This window comes from Heteronotia binoei, chromosome 11 (genome assembly GCF_032191835.1).
Source record: "Heteronotia binoei isolate CCM8104 ecotype False Entrance Well chromosome 11, APGP_CSIRO_Hbin_v1, whole genome shotgun sequence".
NCBI lineage: Eukaryota > Metazoa > Chordata > Lepidosauria > Squamata > Gekkonidae > Heteronotia > Heteronotia binoei.
In genome coordinates, this window is record NC_083233.1 from 79066990 (window position 1) to 79094166 (window position 27177).

At 45.2% G+C, this 27177-nt stretch overlaps 1 protein-coding gene across 1 annotated transcript in view; it reads right to left on the reverse strand.

The window, feature by feature from the left end:
* Positions 1-2190: 2190 nt before the first annotated feature.
* The window catches only part of CLIP1 (CAP-Gly domain containing linker protein 1), a 137836-nt gene continuing 112849 nt past the window's right edge, over positions 2191-27177 (reverse strand). Inside the window, 7 exon segments of the mRNA XM_060249169.1 lie at positions 2191-3973; positions 6644-6768; positions 13251-13300; positions 14548-14698; positions 15203-15320; positions 22126-22146; positions 23713-23765. Of these exon segments, the coding sequence (XP_060105152.1) occupies positions 3751-3973; positions 6644-6768; positions 13251-13300; positions 14548-14698; positions 15203-15320; positions 22126-22146; positions 23713-23765 (741 nt within the window). The 3' untranslated portion in view covers positions 2191-3750.

Here is a 27177-nt window from a genome sequence, read left to right on the forward strand (position 1 = left end):
GAGTAACACCCACAGGACACTTTCATGTAGCTATGTGAAGAATTTGTTGTAGAACTCTGGAGAGCATATATACACACAAACATATGTTGGCCACTGTGTGACACAGAGTGCTGGACTGGATGGACCATTGGCCTGATCCAACATGGCTTCTCTTATGTTCTTATGTGACACAGAGTGTTGGACTGGATGGGCCACTGGCCTAATCCAACATGGCTTCTCTTATGTTCTTATGTGACACAGAGTGTTGGACTGGAGGGGCCATTGGCCTGATCCAACATGGCTTCTCTTATGTGACACAGAGTGTTGGACTGGAGGAGTCATTGACCTGATCCAACATGGCTTCTCTTATGTTCTTATGTGACACAGAGTGTTGGACTGGATGGGCCACTGGCCTGATCCAACATGGCTTCTCTTATGTTCTTATGTGACACAGAGTGTTGGACTGGATGGGCCACTGGTCTGATCCAACATGGCTTCTCTCATGTTCTTATGTGACACAGAGTGTTGGACTGGATGGGCCTTTGGCCTGATCCAACATGGCTTCTCTTATGTTCTTATGTGACACAGAGTGTTGGACTGGAGGAGCCATTGGCCTGATCCAACATGGCTTCTCTTATGTGACACAGAGTGTTGGACTGGATGGGCCATTGGCCTGATCCAACATGGCTTCTCTGATGTTCTTATGAACTGCAGAGCGGACTATTCGACTGCATTCCATCAGGAAGCTATCCACAATTTGGAAACAAATCTGACCAATAAGGTTACCACCGTAATACAACCACTTACTGAACAAATAGCTGAATTAAACTTGTCACTGGAGAAAGTGGCAGAAATGGCAGATTCAGCTTTCAATTTGGGACTCATTTTACAGGACTCTCAGTGAAGGAAGGAATCCTATCCCTTGTTAAGCCTCTTCGTATTTCTTTTACTATCTCCAGTAAGCTATTTCAAAGCTTGTTCTAAATTTCAGGGTCTATTCTATAATTCTCTCTTACTCACAGGAGGTAGTGGTAGCTACAAGCATAGCCAGCTTCAAGAGGGGATTGGATAAACATATGGAACAGAGGTCCATCAGTGGCTATTAGCCACAATGTATTGTTGGAACTCTGTCTGTGGCAGTGATGCTCTGTATTCTTGGTGCTTAGGAGGGGCAACAGTGCAAGGCCTTCTAGTGTCCTGGCCCTACTGATGGACCTTCTGATGGCACCTGGGGGTTTTTGGCCACTGACACAGTGTTGGACTGGATGGGCCACTGGCCTGATCCAACATGGCTTCTCTTATGTTCTTATGTGACACAGAGTGTTGGACCGGATGGGCCATTGGCCTGATCCAACATGGCTTCTCTTGGGGCAGTTGGCCTGATCCAACATGGCTTCTCTTCTATGTCTGGGGCAGTGATGCTCTGTATTCTTGGTGCTTGGGAGGCAGCAGTGGGATGGCTTCTAGTGTCCTGGCCCCACTGATGGACCTCCTGATGGCACCTGTTTTTTTTGGCCACTGTGACACAGAGTGTTGGACTGGATGGGCCATTGGCCTGATCCAACATGGCTTCTCTTGTTGCCAGTTTGGTGTAGTGGTTAAGTGTGCGGACTCTTATCTGGGAGAACCGGGTTTGATTCCCCACTCCTCCACTTGCACCTGCTGGAATGGCTTTGGGTCAGCCATAGCTCTGGCAGAGGTTGTCCTTGAAAGGGCAGCTGCTGTGAGAGCCCTCTCCAGCCCCACCCACCTCACAGGGTGTCTGTTGTGGGGGAGGAAGGTAAAGGAGATTGTGAGCCGCTCTGAGACTCTTCGGAGTGGAGGGCGGGATATAAATCCAATATCTTCTTCTTCTTCTTCTTATGTTCTTATGTGACACAGAGTGTTGGACTGGATGGGCCATTGGTCTCATCCAACATGGCTTCTGTTATGTTCTTATGTGACACAGAGTGTTGGACTGGAGGGGCCATTGGCCTGATCCAACATGGCTTTTCTTATGTTCTTATGTGACACAGAGTGTTGGACCGGATGGGCCATTGTCCTGATCCAACATGGCTTCTTTTATGTTCTGTTATGTTCATTTGCAGGCCCCATTCTGCCTGCAGTGAAAGCCTTCTCCAAACTGGTTTTCTCAGGCACATCTTCTGTTTCAGACACCACTCTTTAAAAAACAAAACGAAATATCTTTGAGGCAAAGGAAGACCGCGACACTTCTGGCAAGAGAATAACCATTTTATTAAAGATACAGTACACTTGGATTAAAGTTTAATACTGATTTCCCTGCTTTGTTTTGTTTCTATCACTGTAATACATTCATGACTCCAAATTTCAAACAAATTACATAAGATTGACTTTTATACTCATCTGCCAAATACTGTCTGTAATCTGGAGAAAAAAAAATACACCAAAGGCATATACATATATATAATATACACCCAGTTATACAAGAGTTAGATTTCTCAATAATGTACAGACAGCAGGAGAGATATAGTTCATCTTTTTTTTTACATTTATGGTTTGAGACATTCAAAAAACAAGAGATTTAAAACCAACTTACTATGGCATCAACTTTAACTCAAGTTAAGTCGTACACATCACCAACTCCGAGACAGGGTAATCTCATCAGGAACAACACATAGAAATCAGCATAGCAGAGCTCCGCCCACTTTTCTCATAGAGTTTTAATCTCTTAGAAAATTCAAGATTTCCTAAACACTGAATTTCCTCGTTTTACATTCGTCTGGAACAAAAGTCCCAGAAGAGGGTGGGGAAATAAATAAATCATTCATCAAAAAAAAGGTTTTGATTTCTGAACGGATGTTTAACAAAAACCTGTTACAGGATACAAATCTGCTGGAAGATTTTTTTTTTCATTACATGCACTCATATACACACACGCACACACACACGCGCAATCAGGAAGCCAGTAAAAAAAATCTCCCAAAACTGAGGCTGTTAAGTCATTACATAAAGTTACTGTGGTGTGCACAAAGAGGTCCGTTCAGATGAATCGAAACGCCAAGAACAATAAGAAAGTTTTCCAAAATATAATTCTTTTCTTATATATATTTATATATGTACGTATGTACAACTTTACAGGAAAGGAAAGAACCTGGGAAGGGATTCCATCAATGTGCACAGCATAGAATTTTCTGTATAAAAAAAAAAGATTCCCAACAGTAGCTTTACCTGCTTAATGATATTTTGTTTAAACAATATTTCACGCCGTTAAGAAATCTTGCTGAAATAAAGGCACTACAGATCTCTAGGTAGCGCACCAGAGCTTACAAATTCTTTGATCAAGAGATAACCGAGCAGATGAAAATTAAAAAAGAGCTCATCTCTCAAACTCATTCCAGTGTCGAAAGCTTTACAAAACTCTAAAAAACATACAAACAGAGCTTTAAGAGCTTAGTGCAAATATGAAAATTAACAGCATATTTTTTAAAAGGTCTTTAAATAAGCAGAAACTAAGGGTGTTTTTCATTTCCTATAAGTCAGTGTCACAACCCAGAGAACCTTCCCCTTAGAGACGGCGCAAACCCAAGAACTGGAAAGGAAAATGGCGGACAACTGCCTAGTAAAAAGTATTTGATTTTAGCTCAGGAAGGACAGAATAAAATATTTTGTAGTGAAAGATGAAGCTATTTCTATTGTTGGTTGCGGGCAGGGGCTGCCGCTCTATCTTTCTTTGCACAGCCAAATTGCTGACGGGTACGCTGTTTGACAAACACGCCGAGCAAGTTCCTTTCCCCCCGGTCCTCAGGTGCATCAAAAGGTCTCGTCGTCGTTGCAGTTTGTGGCCCAGTGCCCAAACACCTCGCAAATTTCACAGTAGGGGCGCTCTTCTTTCCGGCTGCCGTGGTAAGTTGAGTGTGGAGGCTCATCCGGAACCTGCGCTTGAGTTGGACAGTCTTCGGTGTCGTGAAGGTCGAAGCAGTCGCAGATGTCACAGAAAAGGCGAGGCTTCTTCTTAGTGGGGTTCTCTTCCTCACTGCCAAAATCAAAATGAGGAAGGTTCATTTCGTTGCGGTCCCCACTCCCACCCCTCGGCTTATCATCACTTTTTTTTTTTTTGTTTGGCCAAAAATAGTTATACGATTCTAGTGAAAGATTACAGGAAATCAAAAATTCCAGGGGGTAAAAGGTTGTGGAGGGGAAGATTTTGTTACCTGATGGATCAATTAAAATGCAAGCTGAATATTAAGAAACATTCTGGGCTCTCTTCCAACCCTCCCCCATGAAATTACTGCTAATTGCAAACCAGGAACTTGAAGCCTCTTTTCAGGCCCTAAAACACCTTTTGGCTACAAGGGGTGTCAAACATGTGGCCCAGGGGCTGAATCAGGCCCCCAAGCAATTAGCTGTCATCTGCTTCCTTCTCTCTCTCTCTCTTCTGCTTTGGCAGGCTTGCTCAATTGCACAGAAGCTATAGAGCAAAACCTCTATTTCTCCATTGGCTGAGACTCCTCCCTTGGGGAGGAAGGGGGTGAAGGAACAGCTTGCTTTGCCTGGCCCCCTCAATCGCACAGCAGAGCTACTGAGCCAAGACTCTCTTCCTTCTATTGCCTGAGGCTCCTCCCTCTCCTAGTCCCCTGGGGAAGGAAGGAAAGAGCCAGAGCTTCCTTTGCCCAGTTCTCGGGATCTCATGGGAGAAATACAAAGAAAGCACCTTTAAGACCAACAAGTGCTAATGTTTCCAGCATGTTTTAAGTTTTTTAAAAATAATTGCGTTAGTCTGTGTCCTTTATAAAGTTTATATCTCTGCTACCTATCTTAAATAGGTACATACATGGTCCCGCCTGACCTGGCCTGACAAAGTCTCCTTTATGTCAGATTCGGCCCTCATTACAAATGAGTTTGACACCCCGGGCTACGCTAACCTTTACTGGAGAAGCGAGTAGCCTGAAATTTATACTAAGGCTTTAGACATTTTTGTTTTCAAAGAGCATTGTCTGAAGCTCTTCTGCAGCCTGACAAGTCATGAACAAGGTAGATCAAGATGGGTAGCCAGGTTTGTCTGTAGCAGAACAGAGCAAGAGTCCAGCAGCACCTTAAAGACGAACAACATTTGTGACAGGATAGGTGCTTTCGTGAGTCACTGCTCACTCGCTCGCAAAAGCTCATACCCTTTGTCTTTAAGGTGCTACTGAAGTCATGAACGAAGCCACCCCACCATTCTACGTCCTTGAAAGGTCAAAGTCTCCTTTGGTCTCACACCGAGTAGCTATTCCAGTCTCCCTATCCATCAACAGGCATCCCATTCACAGTGTTAGGGAATTCAGAGGAACGGCACTATCCACACTGCTGCCCACAACCAGAGAAAGGGTCTTGAACAGCGGTCCCCAAGCTTTTTGCGCCTGTGGGCAGATTTTGAATTCTAACACAAAGTGATGGGCACACGCACATAATGGCCCCCTGGGAAGCCCAAGTACAGGGGATAAGAGGGGTGAATTTCAAAAGTACACTGGGAAAGAAGAGTCCGAGAGAGAGAATAAAACCAATGCTGTAGTGACTGCTGTTGCTGAAATGTTATTTTAATCTTTACAGCCAAATGGATCTCAAATAGCAATCAGAAGCCCAACCCACTTTTGAAAACACTTGGTGGGCATGCACCATGATGCTCCCAGGCACCAGGCTAGGGACCCCTGCCCTAGTGGAGGAAAGCCTGAGAGCTCCTGTAATACGAGAGTGGACTAGAACACTTTGAGCTGGCTTACTATTCCTGACTGTCGCAGAAAAACATTCATTTACTGTTTGAAGCACTCAAAACACTTACTGACTACAAGCCCCAGGATGCTTTGCAGGACATAGCTGCCTGAAAGAGTGTATCTTAGGACAGAAAAGGTGTAAATGAGGCCATTGAGATGGGAGGGGGACAGAACTGAGCACCATTGGCATGGAAATTGTTTAGGTTTACCAGAGCTAGGAACTTGAGCTTATCAAGATTTTCTATCTGGATATTATCTGAAGTCCAGATGGCTTATGGAAAGACTTATGGAAATTAGCTAACAAGTGCTTCTGTTCTCTGGGCGTTGAGTGATATGTCAAAACAACGATTTATAGGCAAGATGTTTATATTTTTAAAAGTCTTTGATGGAAAAGGGGTCCACATATTTAAATACTATAAAAAGGCTGAATTTCACGCTATTTCTTGCAGCCATCTCAGAGAGCTAAATGCTGTCTGGGGTGCCAGTCAAAAAGAGCTTTTCTCTTGTAGAGATCTCTGTTAGATATCTGCTAAGAGAACTTAGATTTTCTTAAAGCTTTTTGGGGACTTAATATCTGCAATGCTCAAAAGGACTTAGATCTTGGCAGGTATAATGCATAAGAGCTTATAAGTTTATAAGGTAGAGCTTATTAGTTTTATAATCTGAGAGCTGGAAATGGTTTTTCTTGTACTGTATTTTGGGTTCCTAAAGAAATAAACGCTATAAACACTGGGTGTTAGTCTCATGAATTTAGCGGCTGAGAACAACATTTTGTTATGAGAAATTGTGGTAAGTCTTGCGACTTACCAAAGAGTGTCTATAAAATTAAAGGCGATAAAGGCGTAATTCACTCGACACTGACTTAAGGGGTCTGTGGTCGGCATCTTGTGCAGGCTGCCTAAACAGCCTGAATACGGAATGCAACAGTGACGGTTAAGCTGGTATCAAAATACCTGTCATAATTAACGACTTCTTCCTCATTGCTGTTGAGAGCTGCCTCAGACATCACTTCCACTTTCAACTTCAGCTCTTCATTCTTCCTCTGAAGATCTATTATTACGGAATTTAGGAAGTCGATCTAGAGTTTGAAGACAGCAGGGGGGAAAAATTTATTATTTATTTATCTATTACTTCGCATTTATATCCCGCCCTCTCCGCGAGTGGACTCAGGGCGGCTCACAACATTATAAAAACAATCAATCCAATAAAACATATAAAACCATAATTTACATATATCAACTTTAAAACCGTTCTATAGCGCTATTTCAGTCCAGTATAGGCGGAGTGACTTCTCGACTATGATCGCCAGCATCCTGTAGGATGTCCGGTGGCAGCCCTTTTTCGATCAAACCGCAAAAGCCTGCTTAAACAATTCGGTCTTACAGGCCCTGCGGAACGCAGACAAATCCCGCAGGGCCCTTATGGCTTCTGGAAGGGTGTTCCAAAGTTCTGGTGCTGCCACCGAAAAGGCCCTGGATCTTGTTGTACATAGCCTGGCTTCTTTTGGGCCAGGGGCAGACAGCAGATTTTTTGTCCCTGATCGCAGTGCTCTCTGGGGGATATATGGGGAAAGGCGGTCCCGTAGATAGGCAGGTCCCTGACCATAGAGGGCTTTGAAGGTTTTAAAAAGAGACAGTTTTAATAATTATGATAGTTTAGGATGAACCTTTAGCAAAAACAAAAACACCAGTACAAGCAACCTGCAAGGCAAGAACTGACTGTCAAGGCCAAACAAACTCCACTGACTTAAGTTATTCGTGGCTAAGAAACAGACAGACCCTGTGCACTTCTAGGAATCACAGAGCATTAATCAGCTTAACTACAGAGGAATGTGCAAATGTGAATTGACACACCTGGAAAACGTCTGTCTTCTGTGACAGCAGTGATTGGTGCAAAACATGTTGCGAGCCAGGGGCAAGAATTCTGCTTACCAGTGACTGCCTGCAGCGGCCCATGAGGCCAGCCCAATTGTGAGGAAATTTCCCACAAATCTTTTTTAACAGGAACTCTCCCCCTCCGCCACAATTCTAAATTCAATGGCTCCATCTTCTTATAGCAGTAGCATGGCAGAAACTAACGGAAGATGATCGTGACTGATTTCTTAAACAAATCATCGAACTGGTAGGCTCGGCACCTAGCAGCTTGTGGGAATGCTGTTCATAACGCTTCATTACCGCCACCTCAGGAGCCTAAATGCTTCGTAAGGGTGACCAAAGCAGGGCTTGTGGCAGCCTCCATCAGGGTCTAGGTTGGGGGGGTGGGAGCCCTTAGCAAGATGCTGCCTAGAAGGGAACCTTCCTGGCGCAGCTGTGAAACAGCTAGGTTGGGAGGGGCCAGGTAAGCAAACAGCAGCAGCTGCTTCCATTTATCATTGCGTTTGTTATTACTTTTAAAGCCCTATATGGCCAAGGACCTGCCTACTTGAGGGACCGTCTTTCCCCATACGAGCCCCAGAGAGCACTGAGGTCAGCAGGGAAGAACCAGCTGGCTATCCCCGGACCAAAGGAGGCAAAACTACAAAATACTCGCACACGGGCCTTCTCTATCGCAGCTCCACACCTATGGAACCAGCTCCCGGAAGAAGTGCGAGCCCTGCGGAGCCTTGACCAGTTCCGCAGGGCCTGCGAGTCCACCCTTTTCAGGATGGCCTTTGCCGGCTGAGCGACTGATGCTAGGTGACTTGTATCACCATTATTTTTATGAACAGAATTAGCACCTGAAATGTATCTGTATCCGCATTTGTTTTAAATTGGAATGTTTTTAAGATTAATGTGATTTTAAACCATTGTATAATTATATGGATATGTTGTTAGCCGCCCTGAGCCTGCTTCGGCGGGGAGGGCGGGATATAAATAAAAATTTTATTATTATAATTTTATTATTGTACTCATCTGCCCAGGTAAATGAACGGCCACGGCTGCTAGAAGCAGTAACCACTGCTCACTTGGCTGCCCGCCCCCCATGGAATGGCGGCTGTTGCTCCCAGCAGCAGCAAAGAATCAGGAAAAGATTGGATTTATACCCTGCCCCTCGCTCCCCAAAGGTGCCTCAGAGTGGCTTACAATCTCCTCTCCCTTCCCCTCCCCACAACAGACACCCTGCGGAGTAGGTGGGGCTGAGAGCTTTTTTGGTTAGGGGGGAAAAGCCCAGCAGGAACTCATTTGCATATTAGGCCACACCCCCTGACAGCACCATTGTTTCGCAAAGAGCTTTTTTGTAGAAAAGGCCCAGCAGGAACTTATTAGAATATTAGACCACACCCTCTGATACCAAGCCAACCAGAACTGCGTTCCTGTGCGTTCCTGCTCAAAAAAAGCCCTGGCCAGACAGAGACTGCTCTCTCCTCTCCACAACAGCTTCTGACAGAGTTGTGGCTGACCCAAGGCCATTCCAGCAGCTGCAAGTGGAGGAGTGGGGAATCCAACCCGGTTCTCCCAGATAAGAGAGCTATGGCTGACCCAAGGCCATTCCAGCAGCTGCAAGTGGAGGAGTGGGGAATCCAACCCGGTTCGCCCAGATAAGAGTCCGCTCACTTAACCACTACAGCAAACTGGTGGGGCTGAGAGAGCTCTCCCAGAAGCTGCCCATTCAAGGACAGCTCTGCGAGAGCTGTGGCTGACCCAAGGCCATTCCAGCAGCTGCAAGTGGAGGAGTGGGAAATCAAACCCGGCTCTACCAGATAAGAGTCCGTGTGCTTAACCACTACACCAAACTGGCTCCAAGTCAGCCATCGCAGCTACCTTGGGCAGGAGAGGGAACAGCTATGGAGCACTCACAGCTCTTCCTGCTCCCAGGTATCTGGCAGAGGAGGGGAGGAAGAGGAAGCAAAGGAGCCAGTATCTTCACCCTCCACCTGTAGGGATTGCCAAAGGAGGAAAGCCCAGCACCACCACAGCTGTCTCTCAGCGAGTCAGGGCAGGCTGTAGCTGCTGCTGCAGAGGGACAAGCCTTCCTAAGGCCATGGGAATGCACAGCAAGGCCTGTCTCTAACGCCAGCCCTGACTGGGTTGCTTCTGTCCACTTCAGAAAGGGACGGCTTGACAAAAGTTAAGAAAAAAATAAAAACTGCTCCGCTGAGCTAGACCAACACGATTAAAACTCACAAAGCCAATCAAAAACAAAACAAAATTAAAGCAGAGAAAGCTGAAACAAACCATATGCTGATTGAAGGAAAGCGTTCCCAGCGGCAGACGAGTGCAAAGAACAAAAGGGAAAGAAAACACAGGTTAGTAGGTTTGTTACACTATTTACTAACAAGTCTATATGCAGCGTGTCCCCAAGAAGCAAGCTTGCTGGATATCCTCTCTGAGCTTCCCCCTCTTCCACATCACTCATTTCCAACCCAATAAAAAAACAGGTCTGAGACTACCTGGAACTGTTGTTCATCAAGTGGTTTTTGTGCAGGCACACATGGGAACTTCCTTATGGCAGGCCTGACGTGGAAAAGATTTCCAAGCTTTCTAACAGACTAGGCACGCCCCTCCTCCCTCTGACGCTCTCCTGCCACAGCAATCACATGACTAGGAGAGCTACTCTCTCCGTTTTTTCCATGCCACCACCGGAGACCCTAAGACAACAAGGTCCCAGGAAGTTCACAGCGGGGCAGGAGGGAGGGATGTGTGCCTGCACAGAAGGCCATTCAATGAACAACGGCTACAGGTAAGTTTTTATCTTTGTGGCTTCTATGCAGTCGCATGTGGGGAGACTAGCAAGCTCAATGATGGAGGTGAGTGTGAATCTCTCAAAGAAAGAGACCACGGAGGATTGCTTTATAAACAGTTGTTTAGTTATGCACAGGGCTTTTTTTTGTAGCAGAACTCCTTTGCATATTAGGCCACACACCCCTGATATAGCCAATCCTCCAAGAGCTTACAGGGCTCTTCGAACAGGAGGATTGGCTACATCAGGGGTGTGTGGCCTAATATGCAAAGGAATTCCTGCTACAAAAGAAGCCCTGGTTATGCATACATCAATATCCCCTTTGTGCTGGAAAAACTGTGGCGCTACAGATTCTTATAAGCGCTGGTGGTCATGTCCATTTATTTTGGAATCTTGGAAAAAAAGTTCAGGAGCAAATCTACAATATTTGCAAAATCTACAGTGACACAGAGTGTTGGACTGAATGGTTCATTGGCCTGATTCAACGTGGCTCCTCTTATGTTCTAATGTTACATCCTATATTATACCCCTTTCAGTAGAATCGATTATATTATATAATTGGGATACTTTAAAAATACCCTTGGTTTGCAAAGAATTAATTGCAATGCAGTTAGCAGCAGCAAAAGTGACATTGGCAAGATCTTGGAAGAACATCTATGTACCTTCTATTACATCTTGAGAAGGAAACCAGTTTCCTGAATTAAGCTTAGTGTCCAAGGGGGGAAAGCCTGGAAGTCTGGAAGATCAGGATTTGGCAAAGGGTTTTGAGATGGCAGTGAAAGGTGCCAAAGGCCCAGGTTATTTATCTGAAAGGGCAGATAGTAACCATCTTGCCAGAGGTGGAGGTCTACTGGAGACACCTTGGTCTTATCACCAAAGGGACAAAGCAGGGTACACTCAAGATTGTGAAATTATGAAGTGAGAACAGTTACCAAAAGATAAACCTTTAACATCGATGACACCTTCAGGAAAAGTTAAACCCATTTAAGGGAAACACTGTATCTTGTGAAGTCAGTTACCTCAGAAGTAGTTCTGTGTTCAGTTTTAACTGTCTGCCTACGTCTTTTAAATCCCAGAAACCTATGTATGTATCGATCCCCTTCAATGCCAGTTTGTTTAAATAAAAAAACCAACATTTATTGAAAACCTTCCCTATGCCTACTGTGCCGTTTTCTGAAAGGTAAATTTTGACAACAGAAGTAACGACCGGGTGATCAATTTTAGTGGAGGGCTTATAAAATCGGTCACGCTTGTCACTCCTTCCTTTTAAAAAGGAGCTCTTCTCAGTCCAGCTCTGTCCCTATATGTGCTTTCAGGGGAAATGTGTGTCAGCAAGAGCAGGCAGCCGTGTTGTGTGGACCACTGGGCAGTTAAGGCACAGGGAATGGACGTTTAAGAGCACCGTTCTAAAATGGCTGTTGGCTCCATCCTGAGGAAATCTGGAAGCATTTCCTATTAAAATGTAGTTTATTCTTCATTAAAATTAGTATTGATGACAAACATGAAAAAAACCTTTGAGGGAAAAAAATATCGTCAGACTCAAAAGTGAGGTGAGGAAAAAAGAACAGCAGTGGAGATGCTCTCCAAGGGGCGGCAAAAAGAGAACTGGTCATGTGATCAGTTGAGCGGGAAAGCGCCAGAGGGAGGAGGGGTGCTCCTAGTCTGTTAGAAAGCTTTGGAAATCTTTTCTGCGGCAGGCCTGCCCTCAGGCAATCCCCCCACGTGGGACTGCACAGAAGCCACAAAGACGAACAAAGCAGTATTTTGAAATAGTCCTGATTTCTGTGATTTCTGCTGAAGCAGCATCTTTTTCATTTGTTTTTGAGATTTATATTCCACCCTACTGGTCCCTGGGCACACAGCCTTAAGTACCATGACCTTGAATCTGATTCGGTAATCAACTGGCAACCAACGCAGCTGGCGCAACACTGGCTGAATGTACACCTGCACAGACATTCCCATCAGCAGGTGCACCACTGCATTTTGTACCCACTGAAGCTTTCAAATCAGATTCAAGGGTAGGCCTGAGCAGAGTGAGTTACAGTAATCAAGTCTGGAAGTGACTGTTGCATTTACAAATTGCTGCTAAAATTCCCCATTTGTGAAAGATGCTAGAAGATGATGATGATATTGGATTTATATCCTGCCCTGCACTCTGAATCTCAGAGCAGTCACAATCTCCTTTACCTCCCCCCGCCCTCAACAGACACCCTGTGAGGTAGGTGTGGCGAAGAGAGCTCTCCCAGCAGCTGCCCTTTCAAGGACAACTCCTGCGAGAGCTATGGCTAACCCGAGGCCATTCCAGCAGGTGCAAGTGGAGGAGTGGGGAATCAAACCCGTTCTCCCAGATAAGAGCCCGTGCACTTAACCACTACACCAAACTGGCTTAAGTATTCATACTTAGCAATGTTTGACAATAGTGAAGGGGCTTATCCTACTTGAAAATTACACGTTCGTGCATAAGGTTTGCGCACAGGTAATAGAAAAGTAACTGCAATGGATTTGTCTTTAGAGTGCTGTGTAGTGCTATGGCCCCTTTGTTCCTTACCACTTTAAACTTCCAGAAAGCCTTTAGCTGATGCAGTCAGTAGTAGAGCTTCGCCAATACAGCGAGAAAAAAAATGATCTGTCATTAATTTTTTTTTTTTTTTGCATATGACTGGTTAAGCCTTTGCAGCTGGATCTCAGATTGAAACAGGCATATTTGTAATGTACAAAGTGGCACAATAAGTGGACAGTCCTACCAGGTTCATTCAGAGGAGACCAAATGACTTGAGTGATTGACTTATGATTTTTATATAACGCTTTTACAAGACGTTACTACTACATACGATAAACCAATGAGAATAATGACGCGAAACACACTGCTGCTGCATGGTCCCAACACCTCAGAAACCATACCTGGCTTTCCTGGGCGCTTTCATCCTGGGTGGTGCCACCAACTATGTCATCTTGGAAGAGAGAGAAAAGGTATGATGAAGAAGAAGAAGTTGAAGATATTGGATTTATATCCCGCCCTCCACTCCGAAGAGTCTCAGAGCGGCTCACAATCTCCTTTCCCTTCCTCCCCCACAACAGACACCCTGTGAGGTAGATGAAGATATTGGATTTATATCCCGCCCTCCACTCCGAAGAGTCTCAGAGCGGCTCACAATCTCCTTTCCCTTCCTCCCCCACAACAGACACCCTGTGAGGTGGGTGGGGCTGGAGAGGGCTCTCCCAGCAGCTGCCCTTTCAAGGACAACCTCTGCCAGAGCTATGGCTGACCCAAGGCCATGCTAGCAGGTGCAAGAGGAGGAGTGGGGAATCGAACCCGGTTCTCCCAGATAAGAGTCTGGACACTTAACCACTACACCAAACTGGCTCTCTTCAGATACCTGTGTTATTGACAGACTAAACCCATTTAAGACTCTTCGAGAGCCCACAATTTGGTGGTGAGCAGGACTGTTCCATCACCCATCTTCCCACATTTTTGATCAAGGGCAGACATATGGCTAAGATTCTTTCTGCCATTTGGAAAGACAATGCAGATCATCTGGTTACATGACCTCTATGGCACAGAAGAGCTCTGTGGCGCAGAGTGGTAAAGCTGCAGTACTGCAGTCCAACAACCTGAATTCGATCCCGGTGGAAGCTGGGTTCAGGTAGCCTGCTCAAGGCTGACTCAGCCTTCCAGCCTTCCAAAGTCGGTAAAATGAGTCCCCAGCTTGCTGGGCGGAAAGTGTAGATGACTGAAGAGGCAATGGCAAACCACCCCGTAAAAAGTCTGCTGTGAAAACATCGTGATGCGACATCACCCCAGAGTTGGAAACGACTGGAGCTTACACAGGGGACTACCTCTAATTGTACTGATGTTTTACTGTAAATTGAAATTTATATGTTGTGAGCTGCCCTGAGCCTGCTTCGGCGGGGAGGGCGGGATATAAATAAAATGTATTATTATTATTATTATGGCACAGCTACCAATTTGAAAATGGACAGCTGTGTTCACCCTCTGATTAGAAAAAGGAGACCTCTCATGCTAGGCAACTACAAGAGACAGAGAAATTCTTACGTGAACACGCCTGCAACCAAATGACAGCACTCAATAACGTAACAGGCATTATCTCCTGCTCCTAGTTCTGAAGGGACCGATGCATGCAGCCATTCGGAGTTCAGCAAGTTGGAAAAGCGAAGATGCAGTAAGAGCTGCATTTACCTGAGGAACCGGGAGGTACATTCTGGCTCTCTCTGAGCTTCTGTTCCAGATTCTTTACTTTTAGCTCAAGTTTCAACTTATCAGACTCCAGCGACTGAACTACAAAATGCAAACTCCTCGCAGTGGCATTCTCCCCACGAAGCACAGTAACCTGCATAAGTGAGAAGGAGAAAGAAATACGCAGTTTTGAAAGGGGGGGGGGGGGCGCGGGATTTTATAAGGGCACGAAAACATGAATATGCGAAATGCAGGTCTATCTAAGGTAACCAGTAGTCACTAAAACCAGAAACAGGAGACTGCCTACTACCGGATGCTGGAGCCAAACCACCAGTGAGCAATCAGTCTCATTCTGATCTCCTCATGAATTTCGCTAGGACTGCTGGTTGGCTACACTGCAAAGTAGGTTTTCCAGGTTCAGCAAACACCGCCCCCCCCCCCACGTCATTTGCTGAGCTGCTCATCTGAGCATGTCCTCCAGTGGCAAGACCATGTTCTAACACATCTAGGCCCACCATTTTTCCAAAGGACACCCTCATATGGCACGTACCAATTTTGTGATGTTGTATTTGTCAATATGGATCACTTGTCCAAGAGGAAAAAGAGGTATTTTTGCACGCAAGCCGAGAGTTAGCTGACAGTGTTTCTAAAATGGTACCTCATTTCTGAGTTTTTCCAGCTCTTCATCTCTCTCTGTGATCAAGGCACTAGTAATACTGAGGGATTTCTGTAAGGAAGTTCTCTCTTCATCAATTTCTTTTTTTAACTCAGATTCTCTAAAAGAGAGAGTCAAACAGTATCAGAAGTTAGGTGAAGACTGATTCTATTAACGGCGCTTCAAAACCGAGGAAAAGATTTCAAATACTGATTTCTTTCTTTCTTAAAGAACTCTATGAGTGGAGACAATTCTAAACAGAGAGTTTCAGTTCTACTTTAGTTGACTGAGACTTTATATTTGGCTAAAATTATTTGGGATTTTACAAAAACGGAAATAAAATGAAAAAATTTTACCTACGAAGATTCATGCCAGAATCTGCATATCATCGTATCCATTAGAATTTAAAGAAAAACGTTAATAAGGTTTGGAGACAGAGAATAGAGAAGGGCGGAAGGGAGAAGCCTAAACTTCCAAGTTTTGTTACTTCTTGAAAAAACAGTTTTTAACAAGCAACGCGAAACACATGCCAAGCTCAGTTGCACGGCTGTCATGCAAAGCATGGGTGAAGCTGGAGGTATCGGCTGGTCCTCAATAACTGCTGTAACTTCAACCTTCCCACCAAAGGCAATTTTCAGGCTCTAACATGGCTCAGCAATGGAGAGATTTTTAACAGAAGGCAATGCAATGTGGAAGATGAGAGAAGTTGTCATCCTCTCCCAGAAACTCACTTCCTAACCAATACAGTGGTTGAAGATCAGTTAGGAAAACACCATCTTCACATAAGTGTGTGTTAGGGTATCCCCAATGCATTATTACTGGCTGTGTGAGTGAAGCAACTGATGTCTGCCTGCATCATATAAGCCATTACAGAGCCTATGCCCCTCATGACAGCATGGAAAGGCTTGACAGTAGAGGCTGAGTGCGTTGAGGCTGAGGGCGTGGCGCTCACCAGATCTGATCTAGAATGGATGAAACCACAGGTGGAATTTTAGCAGGAGCGCCTTTGCCTATCAGGCCACATCCCGCTGATGCAGCCAATCCTCCAAGAGCTCATGGGGCTCTTTTTTGTAAGCTCTTGGAGGATTGGCTACATCAGGGGTGTGTGGCCTAATAAGCAAAGGAGCTCCTGCTAGAATTCCACCCCTGCTAATTTGTACTGTTATCCTGCACTCCAGAACCCTTCCTCTGCCACAAACGCTTGAGAATCGCCTCCACCGTCCCTTCGGCACACTTGCTGGAGGGGGCGGTTTCATCCAGAGGTGGAATTCTAGCAGGAGCTCCTTTGCATATTAGGCCACAACCTTCCTGATGCAGCCAATCCTCCACGAGCTTACAAGGCTCTTCTTTGTAAGCTCTTGGAGGATTGGCTACATCAGGAGTGTGTGGCCTAATATGCAAAGGAGCTCCTGCTAGAATTCCGCCCCTGGATGAAAGCGACAAAAACTGTAGATTACAGATGCTGAAATTCACACGTGTACAAGCTTTTAAACTGCCTTTAGTCTTTACGGGTCACTCAAAGCTATTTTTTTACTGCACACGCAGAAACCCCACTGAAAAGAAGGGGGTGCTATTATTTGTTGCGAGGGTAAGCCTGTATAGACAGATATTCACAGTGGAAGTCTGCTCTTTATTAGGGAAGTCTGAACTTATATATGAACATATGCAATCGTTGCACTTGGGTCAGTCAGACCATCGACCCTTTTGGCTTAGCACGGTGTCCTCAAGGCGCTTAGGTGGAGAAATACCTTTCCCAATACCTGAGCTCCTTTAATTGGAGATGCCGGGGACTGAACCTCATCCTGCACGCGGCTATGAACTATGCTCCCAGCTTAATGGTCAAACAGGATGGTCATTGCCCAAGAAGCAAGGGGGGGGGGCCAGGAAGAGAGAAGAGATCATGCATAACGCAACGCAAACTAAGGAAGGGATAAAGCTGCACCAGAGATAGGAAACCTGCAGTTAGTGAGAACCACGATAGCCAGCATACGAAACACGGTTCTGATCCTTGCAGTAGCCCGAGGGGGAGGGGACGGGGGGGGGATGCAAAAAACAAGCGACAATGGCAATACAGCACAGAAGGTCTTTCAAAGTTATGCAGATGTTTATTTTTAGGAATGGAAGCAGCGAGAGGAGAATCTGGGATGTTCAGACACAGAGGCGCACAGGACAGCTGGATCAGATCCCCCCCCCTCTTTTTTTAAACAGCGAAGGAGTTTAGAGGGGGGAAATGCAAGCTGGCCAGAGTGGCTTCCCTAAATATCACAAATGCTGTTTTTGTTCTAGAGAAGTTCAGTGACATTTAAGCCCCAGCTCCGGCTCTGCAGGATGCTTAAGCGCATGAAAGAAAATCTCCGTTTAAAGGGATGAGCCTGGGCTGTTAAGCAAGATCCTGTGTAGACTGCAGAAGAACAGAGGCCACCTGAACAAGGAAAGGGGGGGGGGGAATCAAGCCACATATACCTGGGGGAGTGTGTGAGGGTGTGAGTATGCATTCTGCACTCATTTGGTTGGGGAGCCCTGCCTTCAGGTTCACCGCATTTGAGAGACAGAGGAGGAGGACGTGAAGTTTGCAAGCTTTTTCTCCATGCCCCAAATGGAAAAGGCTATGCTTTGTGGTAAAAATGCATGGACATGGGTCATACACACAGCAGTGGCTGCATATGCATCGAGAGAAGGTTTGATTGTTCTGCTGCGAATTTTTCTACCAGGGAGACTACAGAAACTGGACCACAGCTCTTGCAAAATAAATAATTTGAATCAAAACAATAGTTGGGCTCGTGGTCCTTGCTCTGGCTTTGGTGGATATGTGTCTCCTGGTCTGTTGAAGTCTTGGGGAACCTAAAAGAAATACTGTTAGAAGACTGTTGTGAGCACCTGGGATTTTAAGAAGACCTACCTCTGATGGTTGGAATGGGCGCTTTGGAAGATTTTTGACTATTAGATTGTAAAGGCCTTTGTTATATTGACTGCAGGGCTAAAAATGCATTGTTTCTATTATATTCTCGTGTGATACTGTTGAAAACTTGGTATTGACTTTTGCTAATAGCTTTAATTACATTTACTGTGATTATTTTGTCTCCCATGGTCTCTTGTTTTGCGACTGCAACTTTAAAGGCCGTGGTTTCCCATTAGTGCTTATCTCTCCACAGGGGTCATTTTGTAGAAAAATAGATGGTGGAGCTCATCCAGGGATTGTTATGCAGCTGCACCTACTATTCAGTGGACAAGGAGGTAGAACTCTCAGAAGGAAGAGGTAGAACTCTCAGAAAGGTTTAGGAGCTGCGCTCCTGTGAAGAAGATGATGATATTGGATTTATATCCCGCTCCCCACTCCGAAGAGTCTCAGAGCGGCTCACAATCTCCTTTACCTTCCTCCCCCACAATAGACACCCTGTGAGGTGGGTGGGGCTGAGAGAGCTCTCACAGCAGCTGCCCTTTCAAGGACAACCTCTGCCAGAGCTATGGCTGACCCAAGGCCATGCTAGCAGGTGCAAGTGGAGGAGTGGGGAATCGAACCTGGTTCTTCCAGATAAGAATCCGCACACTTAACCACTACACCAAACTGGCTCTCCTGTGAGCTCCCACTTAATCTGAGGCCTGTCTCTTCACCACATTTGAGACACAAAGGAGGACATGCAGAAATTTGTAAGTTTCTCTCTGTGCCCTAAATGGAAAAGACTATGCTTTGTGTGGTGGAATTTTGGGAAAGGAGACGTGAAACTCATGCATCTAACAGCTATATGTACTATGTGTATCTTATTAAGCAGAACTTTAGCTCTCTCCCATCAACCCCTGCAGCCTAGATGTGGAGTTGCATCTCCAGCATCTGAGTGCCTCATGTCCTGATCTTTAGTTTACATTCCAGAAGATACCATGTACCATGGCATCATGCATGGTATCATGGTACCATGCAGAACATGGAGAAACATAGACCGAGGGGTGACATGATAGAGACTTACAAGATTATGCATGGGATGGAGAAAGCAGAGAAAGAAGTACTTTTCTCCCTTTCTCACAATATGAGAACTTGTGGGCACTCAATGAAATTGCGGAGCAATCAGGTTAGAACGGCTAACGGATAAGTACTTCTTCACCCAAAGGGTGATTAACACGTGGAATTCACTGCCACAGGAAGTGGTGGCGGCTACAAGCATAGACAGCTACAAGAGGGGATTGGATAAGCATCTGGAGCAGAGGTCCATCAGTGGCTATTAGCCAAAGGGTATTGTTGGAACTCTCTGTCTGGGGCAAGTGAGGCTCTGTATTCTTGATGCCTGGGAGGGGCAACAGTGTGAGGACTTCCAGTGTCCTGCCCCCACTGATGGACCTCTGGATGGCACCTGGGTTTTTTGGCCACTGTGTGACACAGAATGTTGGACTGGATGGGCCATTGGCCTGATCCAACATGGCTTCTCTTATGTTCTTATCCCCAAGACACAACAGTTATACCTTCCAATAAGCCTGACTGGGACCTTCTGACTTTGTGGTTTATAAGGGGGGTGGGCCTGTTGATGTTGTTAAAAGGTGAGGGTCTGTTTTTTAAATCTGTTTTTATCGTTCTATCATTTGACATCTACCTATGTAGCCTGTAGTGTCAATAGGGTATAAACATTGCTGATCTTTGTTTGTTTGGGGCTGCCGGCTGACTGCTCAATTAGAGCCTCAAACGACAGCCAAAGAGATCTCTTTTGGATATTGGTGTACAATGTGAATTGTTTTCTTCTTTACGTTATTGGTTTTTTTTTAAAGTAAAGGTAGTCCCCTGTGCAAGCACCAGTCGTTTTCGACTCTGGGGTGATGTTGCTTTCACAACCTTATCACGGCAGACTTTTGACGGAGTGGTTTGCCACTGCCTTCCCCAGTCATCTACTCTTTCCCCCCAGCAAGCTGGGTACTCATTTTACCAACCTCAGAAGGATGGAAGGCTGAGTCAACCTTGAGCTGACCACCTAAACCCAGCTTCCTCTGGGATTGAACTCAGGTTGTGAGCAGAGTGTTTGGACTGCAGTACTGCAGATTTACCACTCTGTACCATGGGGCTGCATTTGGTTTTTCCTTAGTCATAATCAACAGTGGTTTTGGAAACAGCTTGTCTCTTTCCTTTTGCCCAGTGGGGCCTTGGCTCCCTGCTGGTTACTGCTGCACCCCCATAGTTCCCCCCCCCCGGCAACACTTTGTAGTGAAAATGCATGGGTGTGGCTCTGGATGTTGTCGCCACTTATCATATAGGCTCTCCAACAGGCAACAGACACTTTTTAGCACTTCTGCAAACTGGGAAGAGCAGCGACGGTCAAGGCTCATTTCAAAGATTCCTTCCACTCTTATTTTTTACAGCGCTGCCATCTTCACTTCCTTAACTCTGAAAAGCCTCTCCCAGTTCATACCTTAGAGAGCCAGTTTGGTGTAGTGGTTAAGTGTGCGGACTCTTATCTGGGAGAACCGGGTTTGATTCCCCACTCCTCCACTTGCACCTGCTGGCATGGCCTTGAGTCAGCCATAGCTCTCTTATCTGGGAGAACCGGGTTTGATTCCCCACTCCTCCACTTGCGGCTGCTGGAATGGCCTTGAGTCAGCCATAGCTCTGGCAGAGGTTGTCTTTGAAAGGGCAGCTGCTGTGAGAGCTCTTAGCCCCACCCACCTCACAGGGTGTCTGTTGTGGGGGAGGAAGGGAAAGGAGATTGTGAGCCGCTCTGAGACTCTTCGGAGTGGAGGGCGCGATATAAATCCAATATCTTCATCTACCTCACAGGATGTCTGTTGTGGGGGAGGAAGGGAAAGGAGATTGTGAGCCGCTCTGAGACTCTTCGGAGTGGAGAGCAGGATATAACTCCAGTATCTTCATCTACCTCACAGGGTGTCTGTTGTGGGGGAGGAAGGGAAAGGAGATTGTGAGCCGCTCTGAGACTCTTCGGAATGGAGGGCGGGATATAAATCCAGTATCTTCATCTACCTCACAGGGTGTCTGTTGTGGGGGAGGAGGGGAAAGGAGATTGTGAGCCACTCTGAGACTCTTCGGAGTGGAGGGCGGGATATAAATCCAATATCTTCATCCACCTCACAGGGTATCTGTTGTGGGGGAGGAAGGGAAAGGAGATTGTGAGCCGCTCTGAGACTCTTCGGAATGGAGGGCGGGATATAAATCCAATATCTTCTTCTTCTTCTGAACATACCAAGGGCAAGCAAGGTTGTTTAAGTACAAACCCTTGTGGGAAAAAAAATTCCAAGAACTAATGTTTCAAATGCCTTTTATGATATGAATTCAGGATGAGCCCTAACGTTCAGCGAAGTGAGACAGTGAGGTAACATTTTAAGGCAGTGCATTTGTCAATTTAGGTTTATGACATTTTAACTATCATGGGATAAAAGCTGTTCTACGTTAGGCACCAAAATTGCCAGGGATAGACTTTCTTGATATATATCCCGAGGTTAAAACGATGTGCTGTGATTAGTTATACTGGAAGTCATATAAATACATATATGACCTCCTGGAATCTGCAAAGTCAGTCGTGCCAAGAAAACTCAACAAGATAGGAGTGCAGTTACTCTGAACTTGAAGCGCAATTTCACGGATCAGAGACCTCCACCCCCCTGAACAATAGTTTCATTTTTGTACTGAGGGGAAAGGTTCAGATCCATTTTCTAAAATAATTCCCAAGTTTTGTACAATAAGCCGACTGCTATCCACCAGTTAGGATTCCTGCAGAAGGCCCACTGAACTGAATGGGATTTGCTCCATCGAACTGGGTAGATTTGTGCTCTGGCACACGTTTGGAGACACTTCTGGTGGGCTGCGTGCAAGGCAGCTGATGAGCATTCTGTCCACATCACTTGGACAACCCCTTCTACAATCATCACCCAGATTCTTCCCTTGCCGCAAAAAAAAAAAAAATCAAAACAAGAAATTCCAAGAATGAAGCAAATACCTTAAAGTGATACTGGGCAAGCTTTAAAAATGCAAGATAACAAGAACCACATGTTAGAAACATGGAAGAGAAATGCAAAATACAGTAAAGGAAGAACTAAATTTGCACTGAAGTGAATTCTGTTGCTGTTGTAGTAAATAAAAGAAAAGAAAAGAACACTGCTGAATATTTTACAAAACCAAAACCAAAAAAGAAAGCAAGACACTGAGGGAACGAAAGGCAGCCAAAAATATGTACAACTTTACTGGAGGAAAGAGTTATTTATTGTAACGTGGATAGACTTTCTTTAGTCTTACCATTAAAGACACACAGATATAGCAAAGGAAGCCAGGGTTGGAAAGGGAAGAGAGAGGAGTGAAATGAGTATTGAGAGAATAGCGCAAGCTCAGAGACAGTCAGACAGTTAGCAAATCCACAATGCGTCTAATGAACTGAAGTAACGTGCCCTTCTTTTAACTATAGAACCTTATGTATCTAACACCCACTTTGACAATTTACACTCTCCTATTTTCTAGCAGGAAAAAGGAAACATTCTGGTGGGGGGTGGGGGGAAATGACTCGGAGCTGAAAGTCTGGTCACCTCCACCTGCTTGAGACATTGTCTTTCATACCCTTGCCTCCAGACCAACAAAGAAATAGAGGTTAGCAAGAAATCTTGCTATTTCTTGAACCAAAGAGATCGATGCTTTTGGCTTGACAGCCCTTTGATGAATTTAACTTCTTGATTTGCTATCACATTTCTAACATCATGCCCAAATAAAAAGGCATCACTATTCTCTGCAGGCAAAGCTGTAAGTGCGCTTCAGAGAGAAAATCCATCCATGCTTCCACGTAAACGAATTTGCTGCTTTTCCCATTAGCATACTAAGTAGTGATAGTGTAACTGCTGCGTTCTGGGAGTGTTAATTGGGCAGCACAGATTGAAAAGGGAAACTGTCACTAATTCGGAATAATTTTACGGTATCTCAAAATAGGGTCAACTAATGAGACAAAGACTTTGCATGAATAGGCATCGTGCGAAGGGGGCACGTTTTCCTGGGATGCCGTCTTTGTCAACTAACTGACGTTGTCAAAAAGTCAACTTGAAGATGCCTCTTTCTCAGGCCTAGCAATGTCCTCTTAGCAGTATTTTGGCAACTGTACTGTGTGAGGAATTCTGAAGCTGATCTGCAGGGGGGCTTCCCATTTGTGTCAGATTATGTGCTAGTGATATAATAAGTATTCCACCAGACACTGAAAATGGCATTGAATTATCTTGGGTGTTCAAATGCAGAGGACAGAGAAGGGAAAATCTAACAAATGGCATGTGCTAGGTTAAGCAATGTTAAATGTTTCTATATTTTTTTTAAATCAAGCGTTTGTACTTCATTTTTAGTGACGAGAAAGATGCAACTGTTTGCATGTATTTAGTATTTCCCATGCAAAGACATTTTAAACAGAGGAAATGAGCGATCCTGGGGTATTTCTATAGCGAAAGGATAGAAGGAATCAAACTTTCACCACACTTTTTAACTTTATCCCATTCTTCTAGTGATCAGCACACACGAGTGCACACACACACACATCAATCACACACTCACAAATTACCTCTTTTTCATCTCTAACAACTGGTTATTGAGGACGGATCTCTCTTCGTCCAGCTAAAAGACAGAAAACAGAAAACAACACATGGTATTTACCAAGTACATCAAGAATTTTTTAAAAACACTGTTCTGTTTCTAACATTATGCTATCCTTCACAATCGCCACAGCCGACATAGGGAAAGAACTGAAATTTGTTCTGAGAGATATAAAGGGTGGTGGGGTGGAAATCCAATTAAATTTGTTAATAGATATTAGTTATTCCTGCAGGCATGTGAAACCAATGTTTGTCGCTCTCACTCACAAAGAGGTGCACAGTTGCATTCGGACACCACAATAAGCCACAATAAGAGCCACAATAAGCTCTTATCACAGGGTCTACTTAAACTCTTGGAGGACTGGCTACACTAGGAGGTGTGGCCTAATATGCAAAGGAGTTCCTGCTACAAAAAAAAGCCCTGGGCGTAAGTAATTAATTCCAGTGTGTCTACTCCTTCTCTCCACCCCTCCTAGCAAAGGAGGATATCCTCCCTGTACTGCCATTTCTGTAACCAGGTGGTTTACACAGGGTACGGGTGGTGAAGTTTAATCCGGGTACATGGCAGGGACTTTTTCTCCTGCCCCCCCCCCCCCACCCCCCAATCTGTACAGCCCCAACAGCCAGCGGGTCACCCTGCCATTCTTAGGAGGGACCTAGGCAGACTTTGCCCTCTGGCCCTTCCGTAAATACTGATATACTCGGCTCCTAATGGGCTGTGGCTGCTTGAATGAAGCTACTGCACTCCACAGGAGGTTTGTCCTGGAACAACCACCGTATTGTGCAGGGAATCTGCTGAGAGTCAAAAATAGCTTTGTCAGTAACAGTACAAAGCACACTCCTCGCTTCTGAGGACAGCTCATCTGCCTCCCCCGCATAAGCCAGCGACACATTTTATTGCTCTTAATTTCATGGCTTTGTACAGAGACAAGAGAAACAGCTCCATTTTCAAACCCTCGAGTGTTGAAAGAGAAAGGTTTAACCAGAGGAATGCAAAGTCACGCCGCACCATTTCCTTCCTTCGTGGTTCCTGGGATGTGCTCAAAAGTTTCAAGGCCAGCTGCTTGTGAGGTCAAACCCACTCCTCCTACAAGCAATGTACATTTTTAGCTAGTGCTCTCTTCTTCGACTGGCAAAAGCACAAATAAGTGGGTCTCAGATCAAATCAAGCCTGAACTCGCCCTAGAAGCGAAAATGACTAAACTGAGACTACTGTACTTATTGGATAAACATCTGGAGCAGAGGTCCATCAATGGCTATTACCCGTGTATTGTTGGAACTCTCTGTCTGGGGCAGGGATGCTCTGTATTCTGGGTGCTTGGGGGAGGGGGCAACAGTGGGAGGGCTTCTAGTGTCCTGGACCCACTGATGGACCTCCTGATGGTACCAGGATTTTTTGGCCACTGTGTGACACAGAGCGTTGGACTAGATGGGCCACTGGCCTGATCCAAAATGGCTTCTCTTATGTTCTTATGTCTGGGGCAGTGATGCTTTGTACTCTTGGTGCTTGGGGGGGGGGGGCGCAGTGGGAGGGCTTCTAGTGTCCTGGCCCCACTGATGGACCTCCTGATGGCACCTGGGGTTTTTTGGCCACTGTGTGACACAGAGTGTTGGACTAGATGGGCCACTGGCCTCATCCAACATGGCTTCTCTTATGTTTATTTATCTCTTATGCTTATTTATTATTATTATTCTTATGTCTGAGGCAGTGATGCTCTGTACTCTTGGTGCTTGAGGGGGGGCCACAGTGGGAGGGCTTCTAGTGTCCTGGCCCCACTGATGGACCTCCTGATGGCACCTGGGTTTTTTTGGCCACTGTGTGACACAGACTGGATGGGCCACTGGCCTGATCCAACATGGCTTTTCTTATGGTCTTATGTACTTTGGTCACATTATGAAAAAACAGTCCCTGGAAAAGACTATAATGCTAGGAACAGATGAAGTCAGCAGGAGAAGAGGAAGACCCAACAGGAGATGGATTGATCCAATCAAGAAAGCCACGGCCCTCAGTTTGCAAGACCTGAGCAAGGCTGTTAGCGATAGGACATTCTAGAGGTCATTAAGCCATAGGGTCGCCATAAGTTGGAAGCAACTTGCCGGCACATATGTCCTTCTTGGTCAACCAATCTTTTTGGTCCACCAAGCTAAGCTGACTGCTCTTTTTGAACACAGTACTTTGCTCCAGACTCTGCTGTTCTTCTTTCTCCATGATGTGTCTTTGCAGATTTTCAGAGACAGCCTGCACAGAATTCCTGACGCACTCAGGATGTCCTCGTAACTCCACATCTCAATGTGCAAATATCCCTACAAAGTCCTACGCTTGAAGCACCATTTAGGGCAGATGGAGGCAGCTACCTCCCTCACAGACACAGCGTTTCAGACTGCGTGCCATCATTGCTCACCAAATCTGTCCCTACTAGGTGGTGTCATAATGGAACCACAGCAAGTGCTCTTCAGAGAGATACAGGTTTTCTAAAACAATGACACAGGGTAACCCAACTGATAGCATTCATTGAGTCAGAACATCTGCACCTGCTCTCAACCATCTGAAGAAACTGCTTTCAATGAAATTCCTCAAGCAGAGAAGACCCTTCCCATCTAATGCACACATTGTGATACACAAGTGCAAATTTGCAGATTTCATCAAGAGATTCTGGCCCTGGGAACTTAAGGAGGAAAATAGGAAATAATGGATTTCACCTCTGAAGACTATTAGATCAGACTCTTGTCTATTTATCAGACTAGTGCTGGATGAAGCCATGAGAAGACACTTTGCTGTACAGAGGAGCTGATTTCAGAAATGTCTCACAACTAATTTCACAATTAATACAGAAGCACAAAATTCTTTTAAAGCTTAAAAGAAATAATAACAGAAGCATAGAGTTGGAAGAGACCTCCAGGGTCATCTAGTCCAACCCCCTGCACAATGCAGCAAATTCACAAAGAGTTCTACAAACTTCCTAAAACCTAACTTGTAATTTTAAAGCTTTTGACGAATGGAACTCATGAATTTGAAATACTGCAAGACAGAATACATCTCCAAGCCAAGAGCATTATCTGACTGCAAATCCTTTAACTTAATAACAAAGCACCTAATTGTAACTGAAGCTATGCAGATTATCCCCGCCTCTCTTTTGACAAGTCCATGAGGGGGAAAACTGCTTTAACCTTTAGATGTCAGCATTAATCATTCATGAAACGGTAGTCATTAAACTTGCAAAATGTATCACGCTTCTGTTAGAGAATCTGATGGGCACTGGCCAAAATTTATATGGTTACCATAGTGACCGCTCAAAAATACCTACACAACATATGCTGAAAACTCATCACACTCATCCAAGAAGGCATGGAAATCTAAAAGCTGGAAAATGCGAGTACATTTTGGAATGCGTTTTTGCAACTTGCCCTGAACAAAACTGTAGGCAGACCCCCTT